Source organism: Hylobates moloch, unplaced genomic scaffold, assembly GCF_009828535.3.
Source record: "Hylobates moloch isolate HMO894 unplaced genomic scaffold, HMol_V3 SCAFFOLD_6, whole genome shotgun sequence".
Classification (NCBI taxonomy): domain Eukaryota; kingdom Metazoa; phylum Chordata; class Mammalia; order Primates; family Hylobatidae; genus Hylobates; species Hylobates moloch.
In genome coordinates, this window is record NW_026652281.1 from 89,215,397 (window position 1) to 89,237,987 (window position 22,591).

Consider the following 22,591-nt stretch of genomic DNA (forward strand, 5'->3'; position numbering starts at 1 on the left):
GAATTTTAAATTCTTTTTATGATGTCTATTATTTCTGGTCTTTTTGTGTGTGTGTGTGTGTGTGTATCTCTACACTACTGCCATTACTTCGATCAAATGTCCTTTTTAATTCTCTGACCAATATACCTAGCAGAAATGATCAGTTATTGTTTCTTCATTAATTTAATGCTACATGAATCAACTTAAAATAAATCCTAAAAGGGGTACATTTTAAGCAGCTTTTATCTAAGAAAGTAAGCTCTAACTAAAGAATTTTCCAAACATAATTTTTGACAAATGATGCTAGACAATTTATTTTTCAACGCTGGAACAATTCTGGTTGTGTTCAAGCCCCTCTGATTAAAAAGTTCAACTAGGCCGGGTGCAGTGGCTCACGCCTGTAATCCCAGCACTTTGAGAGGCCGAGGTGGGCGGATCACGAGGTCAGGAGATCCAGACCATCCTGGCTAACACGGTGAAACCCCGTCTCTATTAAAAATACAAAAAATCAGTCGGGTGTGGTGGCAGGTGCCTGTAGTCCTTGCTACTCGGGAGGCTGAGGCAGGGGAATGGCGTGAACCTGGGGCGGGGAGCTTGCAGTGAGCTGAGATTGTGACACTGCACTCCAGCCTGGGAGACAGTGCAAGACTCCATCTCAAAAAAAAAAGTTCAACTAGATTTTGTATATAGATCTGAAGATTGGCCGGGCACAGTGACTCATGCCTGTAATCCCAGCACTTTGGGAGGCTGAGGCAGGTGGATCACAAGGTCAGGAGTTTGGGACCAGCATGGCCAACATAGTGAAACCCTGTCTCTGCTAAAATTACAAAAAATTAGCTGGGTGTGGTGGCGGGCGCCTGTAATCCCAGTTACTTGGGAGGCTGAGGCAGGAAAATCGCTGGAACCCGGGAGGCGGAAGTTGCAGTGAGCCGAGATCGTGCCACTGCGACAGTGCTAGACTCTGTCTCAAAAAAAAAGAAAAATCTGAAGATTAAAAAGCACATTAAATGCATAATAGACAACTTCATCTCAACATGTCAGAAATGAACTCATTCCCTCTCCTCTCCCCCAATCCTATTCATACTGTGTTATTTCCTACCTCAGCTGATGACATCACCATCCACCTACTCCCCTACAACCAGGAGACATAGCAGCATCCTTGCCTTTCCATTTTTTTTCACACCCACTATATCCTAAAGGTCACCCATTCCTGCTCATTTTACTTCCTAAATATCTCCACAGTTGGCCAGGTGCAGTGGCTCATGCTTGCAAATCCCAGCACTTTGGGAGGCCGAGGAGGGCAGATCGCTTAAGCCCAGGAGCCCAGGAGCCCAGGAGTTGGAGACCAGCCTGAGCAACACGGTGAAAACATGTCTCTCCAAAAAATAAAACAAAACAAAAACCACACACTTAGCCAGGCCTTGGAGTGGCATGTGCCTGTGGTCCCAGCTACCTGGGAGGCTGAGGTTGGAGGATCGCTTGAGCCTGAGAGGTTGAGGCTGTAGTGAGCCATGATCGAGCCACTGCACTCTATGCACTCTAGCCTGGGTGACAGAGGGAGACCCTGTCTCAAAAAAAAAAAAAATCTCAATGATTCACTGAATTGTTGAAAGCATATATTTCAGACATTGTTTTAACTGTTGGGGATATAAAGAAAAATAAGATGTTGTTTCTTTTCCATTTTTTATCTCTAGAGAAAATACTAAGTTCTCATGGGGGTAACTAATACAATAGCTTCCTAGTTATCAGAAGGTAGAAATTTGACAGAACAAGGAGGGAGAAAATAGAAGGAATTGATGTAAGAGATTTGAGAGCGAACTGGTAGCCAATTGATGAACGTTATGAGGCTGTAAGCTCAGTGACGGTAGGGACTATTAGATTGCTCATTGCATTATGTAGTACACAATAAATGAGTGGATCTACTCTCATGACACAGAGAGGTGAGGCACTCGTCTCTAATCTCTTGTCTGCAGTCCCAACCATTCTCCTTATTGTAGCAGAATTCTCTTCCTAAAACCCAATCAAATATCATCTTTCTGCCTGAAAATATTCCTATTGCCTTACACTCTAGCCACTCCTTTAAACTCGTGGTGTGCTGTTTTATATTGCTCAGTTTTTGCATCTGTTATTTATTGTGTGAAATCTTTTCCATCAGAATTCCACTCCTGTGAGGCCCTGAACCACATATCCTCTCCTTTACGACAGCAATACTGATCTCCAAGAGTAAGTTGGTTGTTTCCTCCTCTGGGCCCTTACTGCACTTCTCCATCACATTGTACTACATGGAACTGTTCACATATTTGCCTCTGTCTATAGACTCTGGGCTTCAGGAGGGCAGGACCAATATCTTACTCTTTTTTTGCTACTTCACATCCTCCCCAACATAGGCTGTCAATAAATATTTAATGAAATAGTGGAGACTGTATATCTTTTATATATTCAGAATATCTTTTTTAATTTTTCTTCCGGGTCTTGCTTTGTTGTCCAGGCTGAAGTGCAGTGGCAAGATGACGACTCACTGCAGCCTCAATCTCCCAGGCTCGAGTGATCCTCCCATCTCAGCCCTGAGTAGCTGGGACTAGAGGAGCATGCCAACATACCCAGATATTTTTTAAGTTTTTTGTAGAGATAGGGTCTCACTATGTTGCCCTGACTGGTCGCAAACTCCTGGCCTCAAGCAATCCTCCCACCTTGACCTCTCTCAGAGTGCCAGGATCACAGGTGTGAACCACAGTGCCCAGCCTAGAATATCTTTTATTTATTGCCAGAACTATGTGAAACGGCAGGTATTATTGCCTTCTCATTTAAAAAATATTTATTATGGCTGGGCGCACTGGCTCATGCCTGTAATCCTAGCACTTTGGGAGGCTGAGGCAGGCAGATCATGAGGTCAGGAGATCGAGACCATCCTGGCTAACACGGTGAAACCCTGTTTCTATTAAAAATACAAAAAATTAGCCGGGCGTGGTGGCACGCGCCTGGTACTCGGGAGGCTGAGGCAGAAGAATCACTTGAACCCGGCAGGTGGAGGTTGCAGTGAGCTGAGATCACACCACTGCACTTCAGCCTGGGTGACAGAGCGAGACTCCACCTAAAAAAAAAAAAGGAAATTATGTGCTATTATGTTTTGGGGAGTGGTTATTATTAACTGCCAACAAATATACAGAACTCTTGCTGTTATAGATTTTAATGAAATAAGACTATCTCAAGACAGGTGAATATTGTTGAATCTAGGTGGTAGGGTACTATTATTTCTACTTTTCTGCATGTTTGAAATTTTTCATCATAAGAAAATGGGAAAAAGTTTCAATCAGGTGAATTGGAAGAGGTCCTAAATAATACACTGATTCAAATGACAGTAATTGAAGCAAAGGCTTTTAAAGAGATGAATAATAATGGTTGTTCAGAATTACTAGAGCAACATGACAGGTCATTCCTCTGCAGGCTACCAGCATCCTTTGATACAGGAAATTGGCCAGACAGCATAGGCTTTAGACTTTTCCTGTTTTGTTTCCCCTCTACGTGTATAAATTTTTGTTACCAGGTTAAGATGCTTCTTCTCAGTTCTTTTTTTCTTGTTCACCAATTACCCTATTAGCGTCCTCAGTTAGCAAGATGTCAGTATCAGCATGTAAAAAGAACATTTATAAATTTTGATTGTGGGCTGGCTGCGGGGGCTCATGCCTGTAATCCCAGCACTTTGGGAGGCCGAGGCAAGTGGATCACTTGAGACCATGACTTCAAGACCAGCCTGGCCAACAAGGTGAAACCCCGTCTCTACTAAAGATACAAAAATTAGCCAGGTGTGGTGGTGCATGCCTGTAATCCCAGCTACTCGGGAGGCTGAGGCAGGAGAATCACTTGAACATGGGAGGCACAGGTTTCAGTGAGCCGAGACTGCACTACTGTACTCCACCCTGGGTGACAGAGTGAGACCCTGTCTCTCCAAAAAAAAAAAAAAATTTTTTTTTTATTGTGATGAACAGAAGTCATTCAAATCAGAACTCCATGCAACTTATTTTTAGTTGTCTGTATAGATGGACACTATATGTTATGTGATTAAATGATCTAGAAATGTGATGACAGCTTGTATTACTCTAAAAAAATATTATAGCTCTCATGATTTTGGCTCAATTCCACTATTGCTTCCTGATTGATGATAATTCATATTTTGGATCATATTTTTCTATGTGATCTAAAGTGTTTACTTAGGCTTATTATTGGCATGCTTAAAATTTTCACGTCCTACTTCACAGGATTGTGCTGAATTCTTCCTCTGGTTTCAGCCACCACAGGCAGCCATACTGGAGTTGAATTGTTGGGCTTCTGAAAACTAATTCAACCTGACAACCCTTAAAAATAGTACTGCATAATCGAGAATGACCTACGATAAAGGTCTTGCAACTTGTTTCAGTCAGTTACATTTAAATCTAATTATGGTGAGATTACAGGTGAGCTTAATTTCATTCCAAGTTTCTAAAATGAATAGGCATTTCTTTAATTTTTTACTATAAAACATTTCAAACATGAGAAAGTACAGAAAATAATTTGGCATATTCAAGTAGTCAGCCATCTCAAACAGATGTTACCATTTTTCTATAACCAACTTAAGTCTTTTTATTGTTGTTTTTGAAGAAATAAAATATTTCAGATACAGGTAAAGCTACCAGCTGCCAAATCCTTTCCCCTCCCTTCCTCATTCCCCCATGGTTACCATTACCTTGAAGTTGGTTGTATCATTCCCAAACATGCCTTTATATTTTCTACTACATGTGTGTATATCTATAAACAACATATAGTACTGTTTTCTGTTTTTTGGTTTTATATTAGTGGTATCGCACTCTTATTAATCATTCTGCAATTTGTTTTTTTATACTCAATACTATATTTTTGAGATTTATCACTTTTATTTTTCAAATCCAATTTATTCATATTAACTGTTGTACAGAATCCTATTTATATTGCATATATAATCTACCTGCTGATGAACAATTATGCTGTTTACCATTTTTTGCTATTACAATGTTGCATTAAATATCCTTTTATGTTACGTTGTTTACAATTTTTTGCTATTACAAACAATGTTGCATTAAATATCCTTTTATGTTTTCTTGTATACATGCATGAATCCCTTAGGAGCAGAACTGCTGGGTAATAGGTAAGAGAATTTCAACCATAAAGTATTATCAAATTAATCTCCAGATAATTATAAATTGGTATTATTTATAAAAATACTGTGTGTGTGTATGCATGTGTGTGTGTGTGTGTGTGTGTGTGTGTGTGTGTGTACATAGATACAAATAAAGCCTGCCTGTAGGAGCCACAGTATGTAGAACTTGTTACTTTGTAGCAGAACAACAGAGACAAAATGGAAATAGAAGGCCAAGATCTATGTCAATGCTCTTGAAGAGTACAAATTTTAATTGGGGTGAGCTCTAAGACAAGCTCAGAACAGTCGGTTAAAACAATCAGACTCAACCACTGGTATTGACAGAGCCATATGTAAGTAGGGTAGGAATGCATATTAATTAATGGTGATTCTTACAAGTTCCCTTCTTCAGGCTGGGCATGGGCAGAGACATCCTCTCAAAGACTCAGAAAAGTTCCCTTCAGTCCTTCACATCAAGCTCCAAAGCTTCCTCATATACTGCGCATCAAATCCACTCTTCATACAAGTTCTGATTAAAGCATTTTGATTGTTTAAAATAATAACTGTTTAACTGTTTAACAACTGTTGATTGTTTAAAATCATAATAATAAGTACATAGAAAGGTGATGTCTCCAGAATGTCAAGCTGTCAAGGTAATAAGGTTTTTAACAAACAAAAGAAAACCACCCAGTTTTCATCTGTGGCAGTAATCTATCTTTTCTAACATGTTCTGTTAAAATGTACTATATTAAACACATAAGGTAAATGTTGCAAACTTCAGTGATAGGGATCAAAACAGTGCTAGCTTTAAGAGTACTTATTTTTAGAACATTGTCATGGTGTCCTTATATGCCCTATAAATTACTATGTCCATGCAGTGATTTGGATTATTTTTTTTCCTGCCCTAATATCAAATTAATCTCCAAAGAATTATGCCAAATAATTATACATTGGTATTATTTCATCACCATAAAAACGGTGTGTGTGTGTATAAATGTGCATAAATAAATACAAACCTGAGGGATATGACACATTGCAGCAACGTGAAGCAAGGAGAATTTAAAAAAAAAAAAAATCACCCTCAATTTCAGGTGATTTTGATATGCTACTCTCCTTTCACCATCACTGAGAACAGATGTTGTAGTACGGTGGTTCTTGATTTTGGCTCTACATTAGAATCACCAGGAGAGCTATAAACAAAATTCTGACTTAGCTTATCTGGGTGGAGCCTGGGCCCTGGCATTTAACAATGCTCTCCAGACGATTCTCATGTGCAGCCAAGGGTGAAAAGTACCACTTTTTTCTAAAGCTATGGTTCTTGCACTTTAGCACACCCCAGAATCATTTGATAAAACACGGATTGGTGGACTCCATAGAACTTCTAATTCATTAGGTCTCTGGTGGGGCCAAGGATTTGCATCTCTTACAAACGTTCAGGTGATGCAGATGCTGATGCTGAACTCTGGGGATCACACTTTGAGAAATATTGCTCTAAACCAAAAAAGATTCATGTTCCATCCATGGAGACTTCTAACATCTTTATAGAAAAGCTTTCACAATATTCATGTTAAACTGTTCTTTCGCTATTATTCAACATTTTAGTACAGAATTAGCTAACTACTTCCTTTTTTGAGTCAATCCATGCTCACCATTAAAAATAATCCAACAATATAAATTACCAAATGTCAAATATAAAAGTTCCTTGTTTCATTCTACCACCTAACTCAGGAGGTGGCAATTTTTTTTTCTGTAAAAGGATAAATACAAATGTTTTTGGCATTGCAGCTATATGGTATTCAACTTTGCCCTTGTAGAGTGAAAGCAGCAATAGATAATATGTAGAAGAATGGGTGGCTGGGTTCCAATAACTGTAGAGGGCTGGATTTGGCACATGGGCCATTGTTTGCTGACTCCTGCCCTAGAGATATTCACTGCTAACGCTGTCAGATGTACATTTTCCCAAACATTTTCTTTGCTTACATAAACCTAAATGTCATGTCTGTATGTGCAAATAAAAATATATGTATAGACCTTTTTGTATTTCTTTTGTGTGTGTGTTGCAGAGACAGGTTCTCCTCTGTCACACAGGCTGGAGTGCAGTGGTATGATCACAGCTCTGCAGCCCTGAACTCCTGGGCTCAAGCGATCCTCTAACCTCAGCCTTCAGAGTAGCTAGGACTACAGGCATGTGTCACCAGGCTTGGCCAATGTAAAAAAATTGTTTTTGTAGAGATGGGGTTCTTGCTACATTGCCCAGGCTGGTCCTGAATTGCTGTCCTGAAACAATCCTCTAGCCTTGGACTTCCTAAAGTGTTAGGATTATAGGTGTCAGCCACCACATCTGGCCCCATTTGTTTCTTTTTAATTTATTCATTAGTTTGGCAAAGAGTGTAATAGGAGAAAACACGAATTTTCAAACATTGTTATATATAATAATGTTCATTTTAAGCAGATATATTTGTATTAGCAAAAAATGATAGAAACTTAAGGGTCCATCAAAAGGGGCTTATTTAAATAAATATAGTGTAGCCATATAATGGAATATTATGGGTATGTTGAAAGAAACAGAGTATACTGTTATCGAAAGATGTTGATGGTGTATTAATAAGAGCTGGTTAAATTGCAAAGCATAAAAAATAGTTTTAAAAGCAATTTCTACCAGGAGTGTATGTCAACATTTCCAGTTTTACATAAAATATATTTTATTTTTATTTATTTATTTTTGAGACAGTCTTGCTCTGTTGCCCAGGCTGGAGTGCAGTGGTGCAATCTCGGCTCACTGCAACCTCCGCCTCCCAGGCTCAAGGACTGTCCTGCCTCCCCTCCCGAGTAGCTGGAATTACAGGTGCCCTCGGCTAATTTTTGTATTTTTAGTAGAGACAGGGTTTCACCAAGTTAGTCGGGCTGGTCTGGAACTCCTGACCTCAGGTAATCTGCCCACCTCAGCCTCCCAAAGTGCTGGGATTACAGGCGTGAGCCACTGCACCTGGCCAAGTAAAATATATTTTAAAACCTACTCTCTATCTAGCTTAAGCTTCCACATTTAAAACATTGAGAGTGGCTTATTTTATCCACTGATAAGATATCATATTTGATTCCTAAGTGATTTAATAATTTTTCATATGCGAATTCTAAAGCGAGTGAATTGCTTTCTGCATTGTGCCTTTCAAAGTTTTAAACATATTTTGCTGAACATCGTTACTGTAATCACCTGGAAATGCCAGCTGATTGTTCAGAGAGCCTAGCTTCCAGGTGGAACTGCAATTTAGTCCAGTTGAATATGGCAGTTTTCACAAAACTGCTAGGAGTAGGAACAGAGAAAGAGAATGATGTAAATATGCACTGCACAGAAGAGTCCATTGCTCTTTCAGCCTGTAATTTCCCATTCTCACCTGTGGGCACATTTTAAGACAGCTGCAAGTTCATGGCAATACATTTTTCTGTGAAAAATGAAAGCTGCACTATTGAATGATAAAATTAGAAATAATGCAAAAGACGGATGGTTAATTTTTTTTAATGCCATGGCAGATGCAAATGTTCAGTTTTGATGTCTATTTTGAGGACCTGAAACAAGGCTTTTAATCAATGTATTATACATCAAATTTATACTGTTAACTTCTGATTATTCAAATTAATAAAATATTCATAGAGAAATGTCCAAAGTTTTACATCTCTCAGACTTCTGTCCCCCCACCCTTGCCATTAATTATCATGCCTAGAAGCTTTTTAGTAAAAGCAGCAGTTGTCAGGCTGACGGAATCTGACAGGCCAGCAAGGCCCAATTACACTTGCGCTATGTGGCACTTTGATGTCCGGGAAACGAAGAGAGATAGGGGCAAATTGGGTGGCACATTATGTTAATGACTTGATTTAATCCAGCCACTAAACTTTATGTAGCCTGTTAAAAAAGATGCTAACACTAATTATGCCACTTTGGAAAGGAAAGGAGGGGACAAGCATTTCATACTGACAAAGTGAAGCTCATAAATGTTGTAAATGAAATGAAACAAAATGAAGTAATCTATGATTAATTATACATCACAGACATGAAGAAAAGAGAAAGAACCAAGTAATATGTAGAAGTACCGGGAAATCTGTTAGATTCCTTTTAAGGATCAACATTTCTAAGAAATAACTATGAACTGTCAGATTCTGTAACATGAAAAGAAACTGAATGATCTTAAATTGCTTACACAGTACATCAGATAATTCAAATTCACAGTGTAACTGGCATAAATGATACTTATCTAGGACACTACTTCTAGTCCTAATTTTGTGACATTACAAAATAGAGGCAATTTTTTAAAAAGTGGGGATAACTATAGAGTAGGGTTATCTAATTCCTTTCTAACTAGTTTGTGCCTCTAATCTGTTTTTTACATTATTGACAGCATGATCTTTCAAAATGTGATCCAAGCATGCAAACTCCTTAGGATCAGGAGCTTAATTTTTTGTATTCGTGGATCTATTCCCAGTCCCTAGAACAAGGCTAGGAACATAGCAAATGCTCACTACATATATATCTGTTTAATGAATGAGTGATCCTCTATCCCCATTCCTTAAAAATCTCAGAGGCCTCAATGCTCTGGATTATGCCTCCCTTTTCAGCCTATTCTCCTGGGCTCCCTAAGCATACCATAATAGGCTTGGCCCATTCTGAAACCATTCTGAATTCCAGAACAAGCCATGCACTATGTTCTCTCAGATTCTCATGCTTTTCATTCCTTTGGCCTATGATTTTCTCACCCTTTTCATGAACTCCTAATCATCTTCAACACTGGCTCCAGCTTTACTGACTCTAGGAAGTCATCCTTGATGAAGGGAAGGCCCCTCATGCTGACTTAGGGACCCCTTCTGAATGCTCCCATAGCACCCCATGCATTCCATTCTCCTGGCGCAGACCACTATGCATTTTAATTGTGTTTCCCCTACAGAATATGAATTCTTTGAGGGAAGGAACTGCTTCTTTTATGCCTGCCTGACACACAATGGATGCTAATAAATGAAGAATTGTTGTGAGGAAATATTAACATAGGATGTACTTAGCACATAACAGGCATTCAGTAATACATTCCTTCCTATGAAAGCTATGTTTCGCTGTTCTGAGATTTTTACCAGAAGCAGTTCTTAAAGAGAAGACAAAAGAAAAAAACTAATGAACCACAAGTATTTTTAAGCTTACAAAAGGATTTATGAAACAACACTTCAACCAAAGTTAACACCATCAATAATTAGGCAAAATGACATTTTCTGCCTCCTGATATGATGCAATGAAGAGGACACAGTATTGCTTCCGTATTCCTACCAAAATGCATAACTGGAATCTGATCTTGAGGAAACACCAGACAAATCCAATGAAGAACATGTTACAATGTAAATGGCCTATATTAAAGAGTATCACTGTTATAAAAGACTACAAGAAAGCCTGAAGAACCATTACAGATTAATGGAGGCTAAAGAGGCATGAAAACGAAATGCAATGTGTGATCTGGATTGGATCTTGGACCATATGAATAAGATGCTATAAATGGTATTACTAGGACAACTGGCAAAATTCTAATGAAAACCGTAGATTAGATAACAATATTATATAATTGTTCTGAAGTGTTTAGAATTAAAGGGGCATGATTTCTGCAACACTCAAATGGTTCATAACAATTATGTATGAAATAATGTATGTTTATAAGTAAATACCTAAGTATGTGCACTATATGCATATACAGGAGAGAGACTAGAAATGATAAAACAAATAGAGTAAAGACTTAAAAATTTGTGAATCCAGGTAAGGAATATATAGAAGTTCTTTGTACCACTTTTGCAATCTTTAAAGAGAAAGATTCTATTATTCATATTAAATGGTTTGCTAAAGTAGTACACACAAAAACTGGTAAAATCAATATAAAATCCTGTATTTCACTGTCTTAGTCCATTTGTGCTGCTACAACAAAGTATCACTGACTGGGTAATTTATGAATAATAGAAACTTATTTCTCAGAGTTCTGGAGACTGGGAAGTCCAAGATCAAGGTGTCAGCAGGTTTGGTGTTTAGTGAGGGCTGCTCTCTGTTTCCAAGATTGTGCCTTGTTGCTGCATCCTCTTCAGAGGAGGAATGCTGTGTTCTTACATGGCAGAAGAGCAAGATAACTTCTCTTCAATATCAAGCCCTTCCAAAAGGGTGCTAATCCCATCCACGAGAGCTCTGTCCTCATGACTTAATCAACTCCTAAAGGCCACATTTCTTAATAATGTTGCATTGGGGATTAAGTTTCAACATGAATTTTGGAGGGGACATCATCATTCAAATGATACCATTAGCCATTATGATTTCTTGAGTTTTGTTCCCAGGCTTTCAGATGATACCATTTTACTATATTTGGTATATAATTTACCAAAATTAAATTTCACCTGTTAACAATATGCTATGGTATGAATATGGTTTGTTCGTCTCCACCGAAGTCATGTTAAAATTTAATCCGCAGTGTGGTAGTGTGGGGAGGTGGAGTCTAGTGGGAGGTGTTTGGGCCATGGGAGCAAATCCCACATGAATAGATTAATGCCCTCACTCTGTTAGTTCCCTTGAGAGCTGACTGTTATAAAGAACCTGGCAACTCTTACCTCTCTCTCTCCTGCTTCCTCTCTTGCCATGTGATCTACACATGCTCTGGCTCCCCTTATCCTTATGCCATAAGTGGAAGCAGCTTGAGGCCCTCACCAAATGCAGATGCCAGTGCCATGCTTCTTGTACAGCCTGCAGAACTGTGAGCCAAATAAACCACTTTTCTTTGTAAATTACCCAGCCTCAGGTATACCTTTCTAGCAACACAAAACAAACTAAGGAAACATAGGATGCTGGTCAGTGACTGCTGCTGAAAACAGAATTTTTTAAAGCCCATGGGAACTGAAGCATGAAGAATTGCTTGCTTTAAATGATGTTCACATTTGAGATAGCATCTGAAACCATTATAGGAAATCAAATTTTGGAATGGTAGTGAATACCGTATCAGGCTGTAGCAAAGTAAGACAAATTATTTTCCCTTAGGTAATGAGAAAAAAAATCCAGTTTATTAGAAAGAAAAATTATATATGTACATTAGAATTATTTGAATATTTAGAGAAATAGTTATTTATTTTGCTAAACTTCTTTGTTAAATTAAAGTTTATTCTACCTTAGTTAAGAGCAATGTACAACTTCACTGAGATGCTAGTCACGTTGCCAACATACACATGGTTCTATTGTAGGTCTAAGTAGGAGTTTTCATAGATTGGATGCTGTTATTATAATTAATAAATATATAATAATGATAATGAAACTTTGGACAGATAAAATGTTCTATTTGTATTTATCAAGCACAGAAACGATGGATATCTCTATTTCATGAAGGAATCTGTGACAACAACTGAAATGTTCTGTTCTATTGTTTTGTTTTATTTCTGTATTTTTTTAGAGACAGAATCTCACTCTGTCACCCAGACTGCAGTGCAGTGGTGCAGTCATAGCTCACTGCAGCCTTGAACTCCTGGGCTCATGTGATCCTCCTGCCTTGGCTTCCCAGAGTGTCGGGACTTCAGGTGTGAAGCACTGTGCCTGGTCTGTGGTTTGTTTTAAAGAGAGATTAAGCTAAGAATGTGTGAAGGAAGAGTTAAAAGAAATATTCCAATTCTTATCAATAAAGTAAAAATTCTACAAAAGAAGTAAAATCACTTAAGAAAAATTAACGTAGATGAACAGAAAAAGCTAGAGCTTTTTACTCTACTTACATTTACTTTATAAAAACTTTTTCCCTCTTACAATAAAAAGTACTCTGGTAAACAGTATACTTCCCATATATATTTTAAAAAATATAATTCTCTTCTCAAAATTTCAATTTACATACTACTTTTCAGCCATGTGCTCTAAGAAAAGCAAAGTATACCGGCACAAGATTAATTGCTTTCTAAGAAGGCTTCATTTGTTTTGGCAGAAATGAAATAACTGTAACATATTATCAGTGGATATATCTAGGTAAGAGTAGTCTATGAATTCACACAGGCAAACTATTATAGTTTCAAAGAGCATCTCACAGTTTGAATTCTTCAAAGTTCAAATCTTCGTCAACACATCTTGGTATGCTAGTCTTGAAAAGGAGTCAAGAAGTCAGCTAGTTTTAGCAAGTAACTATTGGAGGTACAGATTTAAGGTGCTCTTTGTGAAAATAATACTTACATGTTATAGCCCATTACATAATGAAACCATAAATAAAAATTTCTTGTACTAGATGACTACTCGGTTAAGATTATGATAAACATTAAAGTTTTTCCAGAAATAGTTTTCCTTAAGATTTTTATATATGAAGACTACATATGTACTGTGAATGAAAGGCAGCCTTATTTCAGAACATTTCTAGTTGGCATCAAGTTACTGACCTGTTTGATATTCTTGGAGATAGGACCTGGAATAATACAGTCATCACTGTCAGAAGCTGACATGTCCTCTTCAACTGTTAAAAAATAAAAGGGTAACATTTACACAAGTTAAACCAATTCTACTTATACCTTGTAAAACAGAAACAAGCGCACACCATAAGATAACCTTAAGAAACATGGTAATTATATCTAGATCTTTTTTAGTAGCAAATTTGTTTACAGACACATTACATTTTAGGAAAAAAAAGACTAAAAATTTCAAGGTTAATTTTGGTAGAAGCAAAGGAAATGCCAATAAAAATACAGCTTATTGTGAAATTTAAGAAAAAAATTTTAAAAAGAGAAGCATAGGGTAATAGATGTTTTTTAACAGTCCGACCAGTAATGTTATGTAAGTCAATGCTATTCTTATTATTTTAAAGTTTTAAAATTTTTATTGCTTTGTTGAAATAAAACTGACAGACAATAAACTACATACAATTAAACTGCAAAATTTGACACACACATACACACACACACACACTCTTTAATTATTTTTAGAGACAGGCTCTTGCTATGTTACCCAGGCTGGGGTACAGTGGCTATTCACAGGCACCATCACAGCACACTGCAGCCTCGAAGTCCTAGGCTCAAGTAATCTTCCCTTCTCAGCCTCCCAAGTAGCTGGGACCACAGACATGCAACACTATGCCTGGCTAAAATTAGATGCTTTGCCGTAAGTGTAACTGTGAAACCAACACCACAGCTAAGATACTGAACATGTCCATCACCTCAAAAAGTCTCCTCAGGTCCCTCTGTAATCTCTTCCCTTCTGCCCCTCCCCGTTCCTATTCTTACAGATTGTTTGCTTTTACCAGATTTTAAAAAATACAGTAAGTGGTCATTTTTGGCTGGAATTCAATTTTTAAAAAGTCAAGACCTCTACACTAATGCAGATAATAATACTGAACTCAAAGAGAACATGAAACTGTTTAAAACATAAATTGGGAACATGGTCAGCAATAACACTTGTATTCTATTGTGGAGCTCCAAGCTGAAATAAGAAGAGATACAACAATTCCACCTAACTACAACTAAGCAGATGGAACTATATTCTATCATTTCTGTCAAGAAACAGGTATCGTGAAGTAGATGCTACCATTAAATGAAGATGTTCTATGATGCATACTCTAACAGACAAAACAAAGCACAGAGTTAACTAAACAATGTTAGTTTAAATAAGAAAGTCACCTTCTGGCTCCAAGTCCTCTGTTATTTCTGTTTCATCTTCAGAAGATGCCAAGCTTTGTTCTACAAGCTGACCTTCAGATAGTAAAGACACATCATCTTTTCCTTGCTGCATTTTCTCAGTATTCTCTTTTACCTCATCTACACTGCTTTCTTGTGAAACCTGAAGAAATCAAAGCACACTGGTATATTTATTATCGCTTAGATCACATTTTATAGCATTATTGCTGGAACAGTTGAATAATAAAGCATGTAAATTTGAGACTTAAATATACAGATATGTAATATGTATGAGACTCAGAAAACAACCACTTCAATTTGTACAGACAAATGATAATATATAGATAAATGGAAATCTGAATATGTACTAAGAATAAAAAATGTATTAATCTCAAAATGAATTTTACATTAAGACTTTAATTCACATATTCATATATTACCTGCCAATAGCAGTATAATTATAGCTGTTACCCTTGTCATATTTTTGACTTTCTATTCTAAGGAAGTCATATATAAAAATAAGGGAAATGCTATGACTTCCTGAGTCATGTCAAAACTTATAAGACAAAGTATTTAAGAAACAAATTAAACCTTCCAAAATAATTTTAACACAAATGCATACCTTGGGAACATGTGGAACAGTTGGCGTATTAATTTCTATTTCTGGTATATGCTCTACCTCTGGTGAAATTTCTTTCCTATCTTCAGGAGGAGGAGAAGTCTCCTTATATTAATGTGAAAACATGCATGTATGTTATTTTTTATTTATTACTAAATCCCAAATCATTCTATCACATACATATTGAACTACTAAAAATTGGCAGCAAATATAACAGTTACTCATATGACACTGAATTTACTTAGTATATTTCAATAAAATGGTATTTATATTCTTTAAAATATAAATATATATGTAATTTAAGAACTGCTAGTTCATTGAAGCACTGTTTACAATAGCAAAAAAAAAAAAACCTGAGAGCAATGCAAATGCCCAGTAGGGCATTAGTTAAATAAAATATGCTATATCCAAATACCTTAGTTCTATGTAACTATGAAAAAAAATGATGTAGATCTGTGTTTATTAACATTACAGAGAATACATAACATAGTGTTGAGTAAAAAAGCTACTTACAGAACAATATATATAGTTGTACTATGTTTGATTAAAATACAAACAAGCAAGCAAACATACATATGTGTGTATTTCCATGGGAAGAAGTATGAAAGGAAATTCATCCAAACAGTATCTCTGAGTTTTAGATTTGGGAACATTAACTTTTATTTTCACTGTTTTTTTTTCTTCTTTGTATTTTCTAATATTTCTATGATGATTATAAATTACTCATGTGATTTTTAAAATGTCATATGCTAGTATAGGTACGTATTCCTTATAAGCAATGTCATCTTTTTATTTCATCTAATATGAATTTACAGTTAACTATTATTCCTGGGTTAATAAACTAATGTTTAGTTTTAAAATACAGCTTATGACTTTTACTATTTTTAAAAGTAAACATGGCCAATATAGGAAATGTAAAAGATAAATATAAAATAAATCAATATAAATCTAGTACTCAATGGTAATACCTATTAAACTTCTTAGATTTCTATTTCTTTAAAGCTAATTTTTGATGGAAATAAAAATTTTGGTTACACAGTAATAACTGCATTATAAATACAATATATCCTGTTACATTTAAAAAATTTAATATCATAACATAAATATTTTCTCCTGATATGAAACTTAGAAAAACATAATTTTAAATGACAACAGGATATTATATTGATGGGTGTGCCATGGCTTAATGAACGATTTTACTACTGTTGGACATTTAACTAGTTCACAGTTTTTAGGTATTATGACTAATATTGCAACAAACACCTCTATGTTTATGTCTTTTTAATGTTAGTGGTCATTTACTTAAGAATCAGGCTACTGTGTTCAAATCCCAGTTCTAATATTTGGGCCATGAACAAGTTACTTAACCTCTCTAAACATCACTTTCTCCATCTTTAAATGGGAATAATTCTAGTATCAACTACATAGGGTTGTTGTGAGGATTAAATGAGTCCAATGTATATAAAGCACATAATAAGCACTCCATAAATACTAGTGATAAAACATCTACTGAATTATAATTATTGAATTCATTATTTATCACATACATATTAAATGCTCTGTATGTGCCAGATATTATTTTAAGCTCTGGAGAGACAGAATATTTTGATGTGGGTGGTAGTTACATAGGTGTATACATATTTAAAAATCCATTGAGCTCTGTGCTTAAGATTGATGTCCTTTACTATGTAAGTTATATGTGAATTACAAAGAAGATATATTTTCTAAAAAGTCCACCAGAGAGAATGGTAAAAATCTGAATACAGTATATATTTTTAAAGTACAGCTGACACCTTTTGTGGATGACCTGGGTGTGGGGGTGAGACAAAAAGAGGAGTCAAGAGGATGCCTCCAAAATTTCATGCCTGTGCAATCAAGTGAATGATTATGTCATTTACAGAGAATGGGAAACAGCGAAAAAGGCAAAAATCTTGGAAGAGGGTTGGTATAATCAGGAGTTTGGTTTCTGACATGTTAAGTTTAAATTCCTATTAAACATTCATTGCACATTAAATAGGTAGTAAGAAAATGAATATGAAATTCAGCAGTGAGGTCTAGACTAAAGATTATAAATATGAAAGTGTCAGCATATAGATGCTTTTTTAAAGCCATGGGACTGTATAAGATCTCTTAATGTAGATATGGATTGAGAAGAGGTCTGAGGATTGACTGCAGAGGCACGTTGACATTTAAACATATGATCAAGGAGCGTGAGAAGTATAACAGTAAAATTGGAGGAAAGCTAGGAAGGCATGGTGTCCCAGAGGCCAAGAGAGGCCCATATTCCACTGTGTCAAATGCTCCTGGGAGACGAAGACAGGCACTGAGAATTGACTACTGCATATGGCAGAGAGAAAGTCGCTGTGACCTTAGCAGGAGTAGTTTTATGAGGATAAAAGCTTGAATGAACTGAGTCCAAGAAACAATGTGTAGTGAAGGAGACAGAATTTAGACAATTTTTTGAAGACTTAAAAAAAAAATAAGAGCAGAGGATTGGGGCAGAAGCTAGAGAGAGGTAAGGGCCCAAAAAAGGGTTTAGATAAAAAATTTGAACAGTTAACACTTACATATAGTGCCAAAACACAAAGCGATCATTTTAATGGGAAAAGACATACTTTATTCACCTGTTTCCATTTAAATCAGGTAGGGAATAGTATGCCTATATAATTTATTTCAAATATTTGTTATGAAAAAATCAGTATTTTCAGTGTCTACTACTTACATCACTCTGACGTGGCATGATATCCACGAAAGATACCTTCTTATCTACAGGTGTTAAACGTTGTCTTGGTTTAGGTCTTGGTGCCTAAGACAAACCAACCAATATTTCAGACTGAGTATGATGACCATTAGATTTCAGATAAGACTTTAGCTATTATTATTATTATTTTTTTTGGTGGGGGTGGCAGCTTAGTTCTTAAGCTTTATATTCAAAATTTTATACTTGTAAAAAAATTAAAAGTCACTGATACTCACTGCAACTAGTGTGCTAACAGAGGATGCTGGAGGAAGTCCTTGAACAACTTGTGGCTCTTCTCTGTGAATGAAATTTCCTAAGTCTTCAGTTGTTATTGATCCACTTGGTGGAAGGTAAGCAAATTTCCATTTCAATATAACATGGATGGTGCCAGCAGGATGCTTTTGATGGTCTGTTAACTCAAATATTCCTGTCAAATTACAACAATTTTAATTAATGCTAGAATGAACTTTTATTACTGTAAGAATTAAAAGAACAAACAACTACTCCCTACTTTGAGACTCATGCTCTACCGACTGAACTAGCCAGGTGGTTGTACCCCCTACTTTAAAAATAATTTTGGCTTTCACTCAGAATTCAGATGGCTTAGAGAGTAAAATAAAGACAAAATGATCTATGACAGGTTCATCTCTCAAGTAGACTTCCTTCAGAAGTTAAGGCCTCAAAGATAATACCGATTCAAAGATGAGAAAATTAATTTAAAAATAACTTAATTCACTGAAATTAAATTCAGACATTCAGAATTCTCAGCCTTCCTTCGTGAAGGCTCAAGTATCCTCCATTTTGACTTGAAAGTTTTTGTAAGGCTGGTGGCTTGTCTCTAAAGAAAAATATATTAATACTTTAAAATTTCAAATAATTTACACATCTAAAGGAATCTTTATGTTACCATATGATTCTATTATAATTTTAAATATATTTTGTTGGGATTTATTAAATCACTCCAAGTTAATAGTAGCACAGAAAAAGCCCATAAAATAAACGGACCATCTACAACAAATAGCAGTAACAAAAGAAACTTGAATCTGTTATATTGAGTCTCAAATTTTAATAGTTGCACTGGATTTTGGGGTATGAAAAAAATCTCTGACTTAAAAAAAATCTCTATATATTTTTTATATATTTTTTAATAGACAGGGTCTCACTACGTTGCCCAGGCTGGAGTGCAGTGATTATACACAGATGCGATCATAGCACATTGGCCACCTTGAACTCCTGGCCTCAAGCCATCCGCCTACTCAGCCTCCAGAGTTAGCTGGGACTACAGGCACCGGCTTAAACCTAAATTTCAAGGGTTAGCTTTTGCTTAAGAGTATCCTTTACTTTGCTCTCAAGTGTTATACTCCTTTTAATGGCTGGCTGGAAAAAAAAAAACCTCCCAGACTCTAGACTTTGGGTAGGATAAAAGGATATAAGTAGAACATGAGGTGATAAACTTTTATAGGCATAGCAAGACTTCCAGAATGGCTAAGTAAAAAGCTCAGCAAATCTTCTCAAAAAAATGATAAAACTGGACAAAATGGTCAGAAACAACCATTTAAGGAGTCTGGAAACTGATCAAAGATACTGGATAAATGGAGAAGCATTTACTCAAGAAAATCAACTCCACCTCAGTAAGAACAGTATGAATCTGTGGGACTGCTCTCATCCTACCCTTTCTCCCCTACTCCCATTTTGGAGAAGTTCTGCCAGGCTAGGATAGGCTAAGAGGACTGGCAGCCTCTGTTGTAGGGTGCTGACTATATGTGGAACAAAATATAGATAATTTCATGCCCAGAGGCATTGTTAAAAACAACAGCAACCTCAGTGGCAAACAATCAGAGAAGGTCAACATCACAGACAGCCTGAGGTCTCAGTACTGGTTGGGGCAAGCCAAAACACCAGAAGGCCAGCCAACAATTTAAAAGGGAGATCCAAGGAATAAGATATCAAAAGTGGGCGTTGGCTGGGTGCGGTGGCTTACTCCTGTAATCCCAGCACTTTGGGAGCTGAGGCAGGTGGATCACTTGAGGTCAGGAGTTTGAGACCAGCCTGGCCAACATGGTAGTGAAACCTTGTCTCTACTAAAAATACAAAAATTAGCCAGGTGTGGTGGTGGGTGCCTGTAATCCCAGCTACTTGGGAGGCTGAGGCAGCAGAATTACTAGAACGTGGGAAGAGGAGGTTGCCGTGAGCCCAGGTGGCACCACTGCACTCCAGCCTGGGCGACAGAGCAAGACTCCATCTAAAAAAAAAAAGAAAAAAACAAAAGAGGTGGGCCTTGACAAGATCCTATTTATAGCTCATGATGTGGTGTGGAAGGCTATGGGCACACACAAAGCTGTGTAAATGCTCAGGAGAAATCAAAGAGGACCCTGGTAAGCTATCTGTCCCTGGTTGAATGAGAGGTCTAGTCAATTCGGAAAGTAAAAGCTGAGGCAGGCTTGTAGACTGAACTTTGATTTGAATGCATCCTCCATGCCACACACTGACCCATAGGCGACAGGTGGAAACCTACTGGCTCAAGGTGTTTAAGCACACCTTTGAACAATCACTGACTGACCACTAAGCTATGCTGACCTATGGTTAAAACTGAAACAAAAAGAAAAAAAGAAACAAAACTTAGCTGAAACATCAGTGGCTATACACAGCAGAGGAAACAGATTCTACAGAAATAGTCCAGGCAAGTCGCCAAACAAAAATAGCAACAGTAACCACCTAGGAAATGACGTTACAATATATTATCCAAAAATGTCCAGTTTTCAACAAAATACTTATGAGACATGCAAAGTAACAGGAAAATGTACTGCATACACAGCAAAAAAACCATCAATAGACATTTTTTTAGGATGACCACATGTTAGACTTGGCAAAGATCTCAAAGCAGCTATTATCCATATGTTCAAAGAACTGAAAGAAAGTGTGTTTAAAGAATTAAAAGGAAAGTATAATGATAATGTTTTATCAAATAGGGAATATAGTAAGAGATTATAATGTTTGGGTGTGGTAGCATGTGCCTGTAGTTTTAGCTGCTCAGGAGGCTGAGGCAGGAGGATCGCTTGAGCCTAGGAGTTGAAGTCCAGCCTGGGCAACATAGCGAGACTCCTAATTCTGGAGTTGAAAAGTATAATTACTGCAATGAAAAAATTCAACAGAGGGTTCAGCAGGAAATCTGAACTGGTAGAAGAAAGAATTAATGGACTTGCAGGTTGATTAGAACAGATTATTCAATCTGAAGAATGGGAGGAAAAATGAACAAAAATGAATAGAGCCTCAGAGACCTGTGGGGAAACCATCAAACATACCAACATATGGTACATGTACTGGAAGTTCAAGAAGGAGAAGAAAAAAAGAGGAGAAAAAAATAACTGAAAAAATAATGGCAGTAAACTCCCCAAATGTGGTGCATAACATTACACTACAGACAGGAAGCTCAATAAATTCTAAGTAGGATAAATGCAAAAGGATCCACATTTAGACATATCAGTAGAACTGTTGAAAGCCAAAACAAATAGAAAAACCTGGAAAACAACATCAAGTATGAGAGAACCACAATAAAATTAACAACTGATTTCTTATCTGAAACAATGGATGCCAGAAGTGGTCTGATGTACTCAAAGCGCAGAAAGGTAAAAACTAAACTAAACTGTTGACCAAAAATATTATATACAGCAAGGCTATCCTTCAAAAAACAAAATCAAAATAAAAACATTCCCAGATAACAGAATCCTCCCAGATTGAGAGAATTCACTGCCAGTAGACCTAACTTACAAGACATATCACAGGAAGTTCTTCAGGCTGAAGGAAAGAGACACCAAATGGTAACTCAAATCCACACAAAGGAATAGAGAACAATAAAGGTAATTACATAGGTAATTACAAAACACAGTATAAATATACATTTTATCTTTTCTCCTCTTAATTGATTTAAAAGATAACTGCATACAACAATAATTCTATTGTTGGGCTCATAACATAGGAAGACAAAATATATATGGTGATAGCACAAAGGAGGAGAATGAAATGGAGCTATATTGGAATAAGAAACTGATAGCAGACAGTAACTCAAATCTACAGGAAGAAATAAAGAATACCAAAAATGCAAATATGTAGGTAAATATCAAAGTCTTCTATAATTATATCTTTTCTCCCTTCTCTTACTTCTCTTAACTTCTTTAAAGAATATAAGATTTTATAAAGCAATGATTACAACACTGTATTGTTGGTATATAATACATAGAGAGGCATACTATATACATATATATGATAATAATTATAAAAAGGAGATGAGAGAATGAAATTATATTAGATTTTCTATATTTTAATTGAATTAAATATTTAATTAAATACCTTCAGTATTTAATTCCATTAAGTTAGTATTAATTTTAAGTAGACTGGGATAAGATGCACATAGAGCAACTAGTAAGGAAATAATTTTTAAAATATAGTAATATAGGCCTAAAGTTTAAAGACTGAG

General features: G+C 36.4%; 1 protein-coding gene across 6 annotated transcripts in view; it reads right to left on the reverse strand.

Moving 5' to 3' along the window:
- Positions 1–22,591, reverse strand: part of RPGRIP1L (RPGRIP1 like) — a 103,468-nt gene that overhangs the window by 23,353 nt on the left and 57,524 nt on the right. For all 6 annotated transcript variants that reach the window (XM_032157356.2, XM_058440989.1, XM_058440988.1 and 3 more), the window contains 5 exons: positions 18,354–18,544; positions 18,100–18,183; positions 15,381–15,482; positions 14,762–14,921; positions 13,532–13,605 (listed from right to left, as the gene is read on the reverse strand). In XM_032157356.2, the coding sequence (XP_032013247.1) occupies positions 13,532–13,605; positions 14,762–14,921; positions 15,381–15,482; positions 18,100–18,183; positions 18,354–18,544 (611 nt within the window). The remainder of the gene's footprint in view (positions 1–13,531; positions 13,606–14,761; positions 14,922–15,380; positions 15,483–18,099; positions 18,184–18,353; positions 18,545–22,591) is intronic.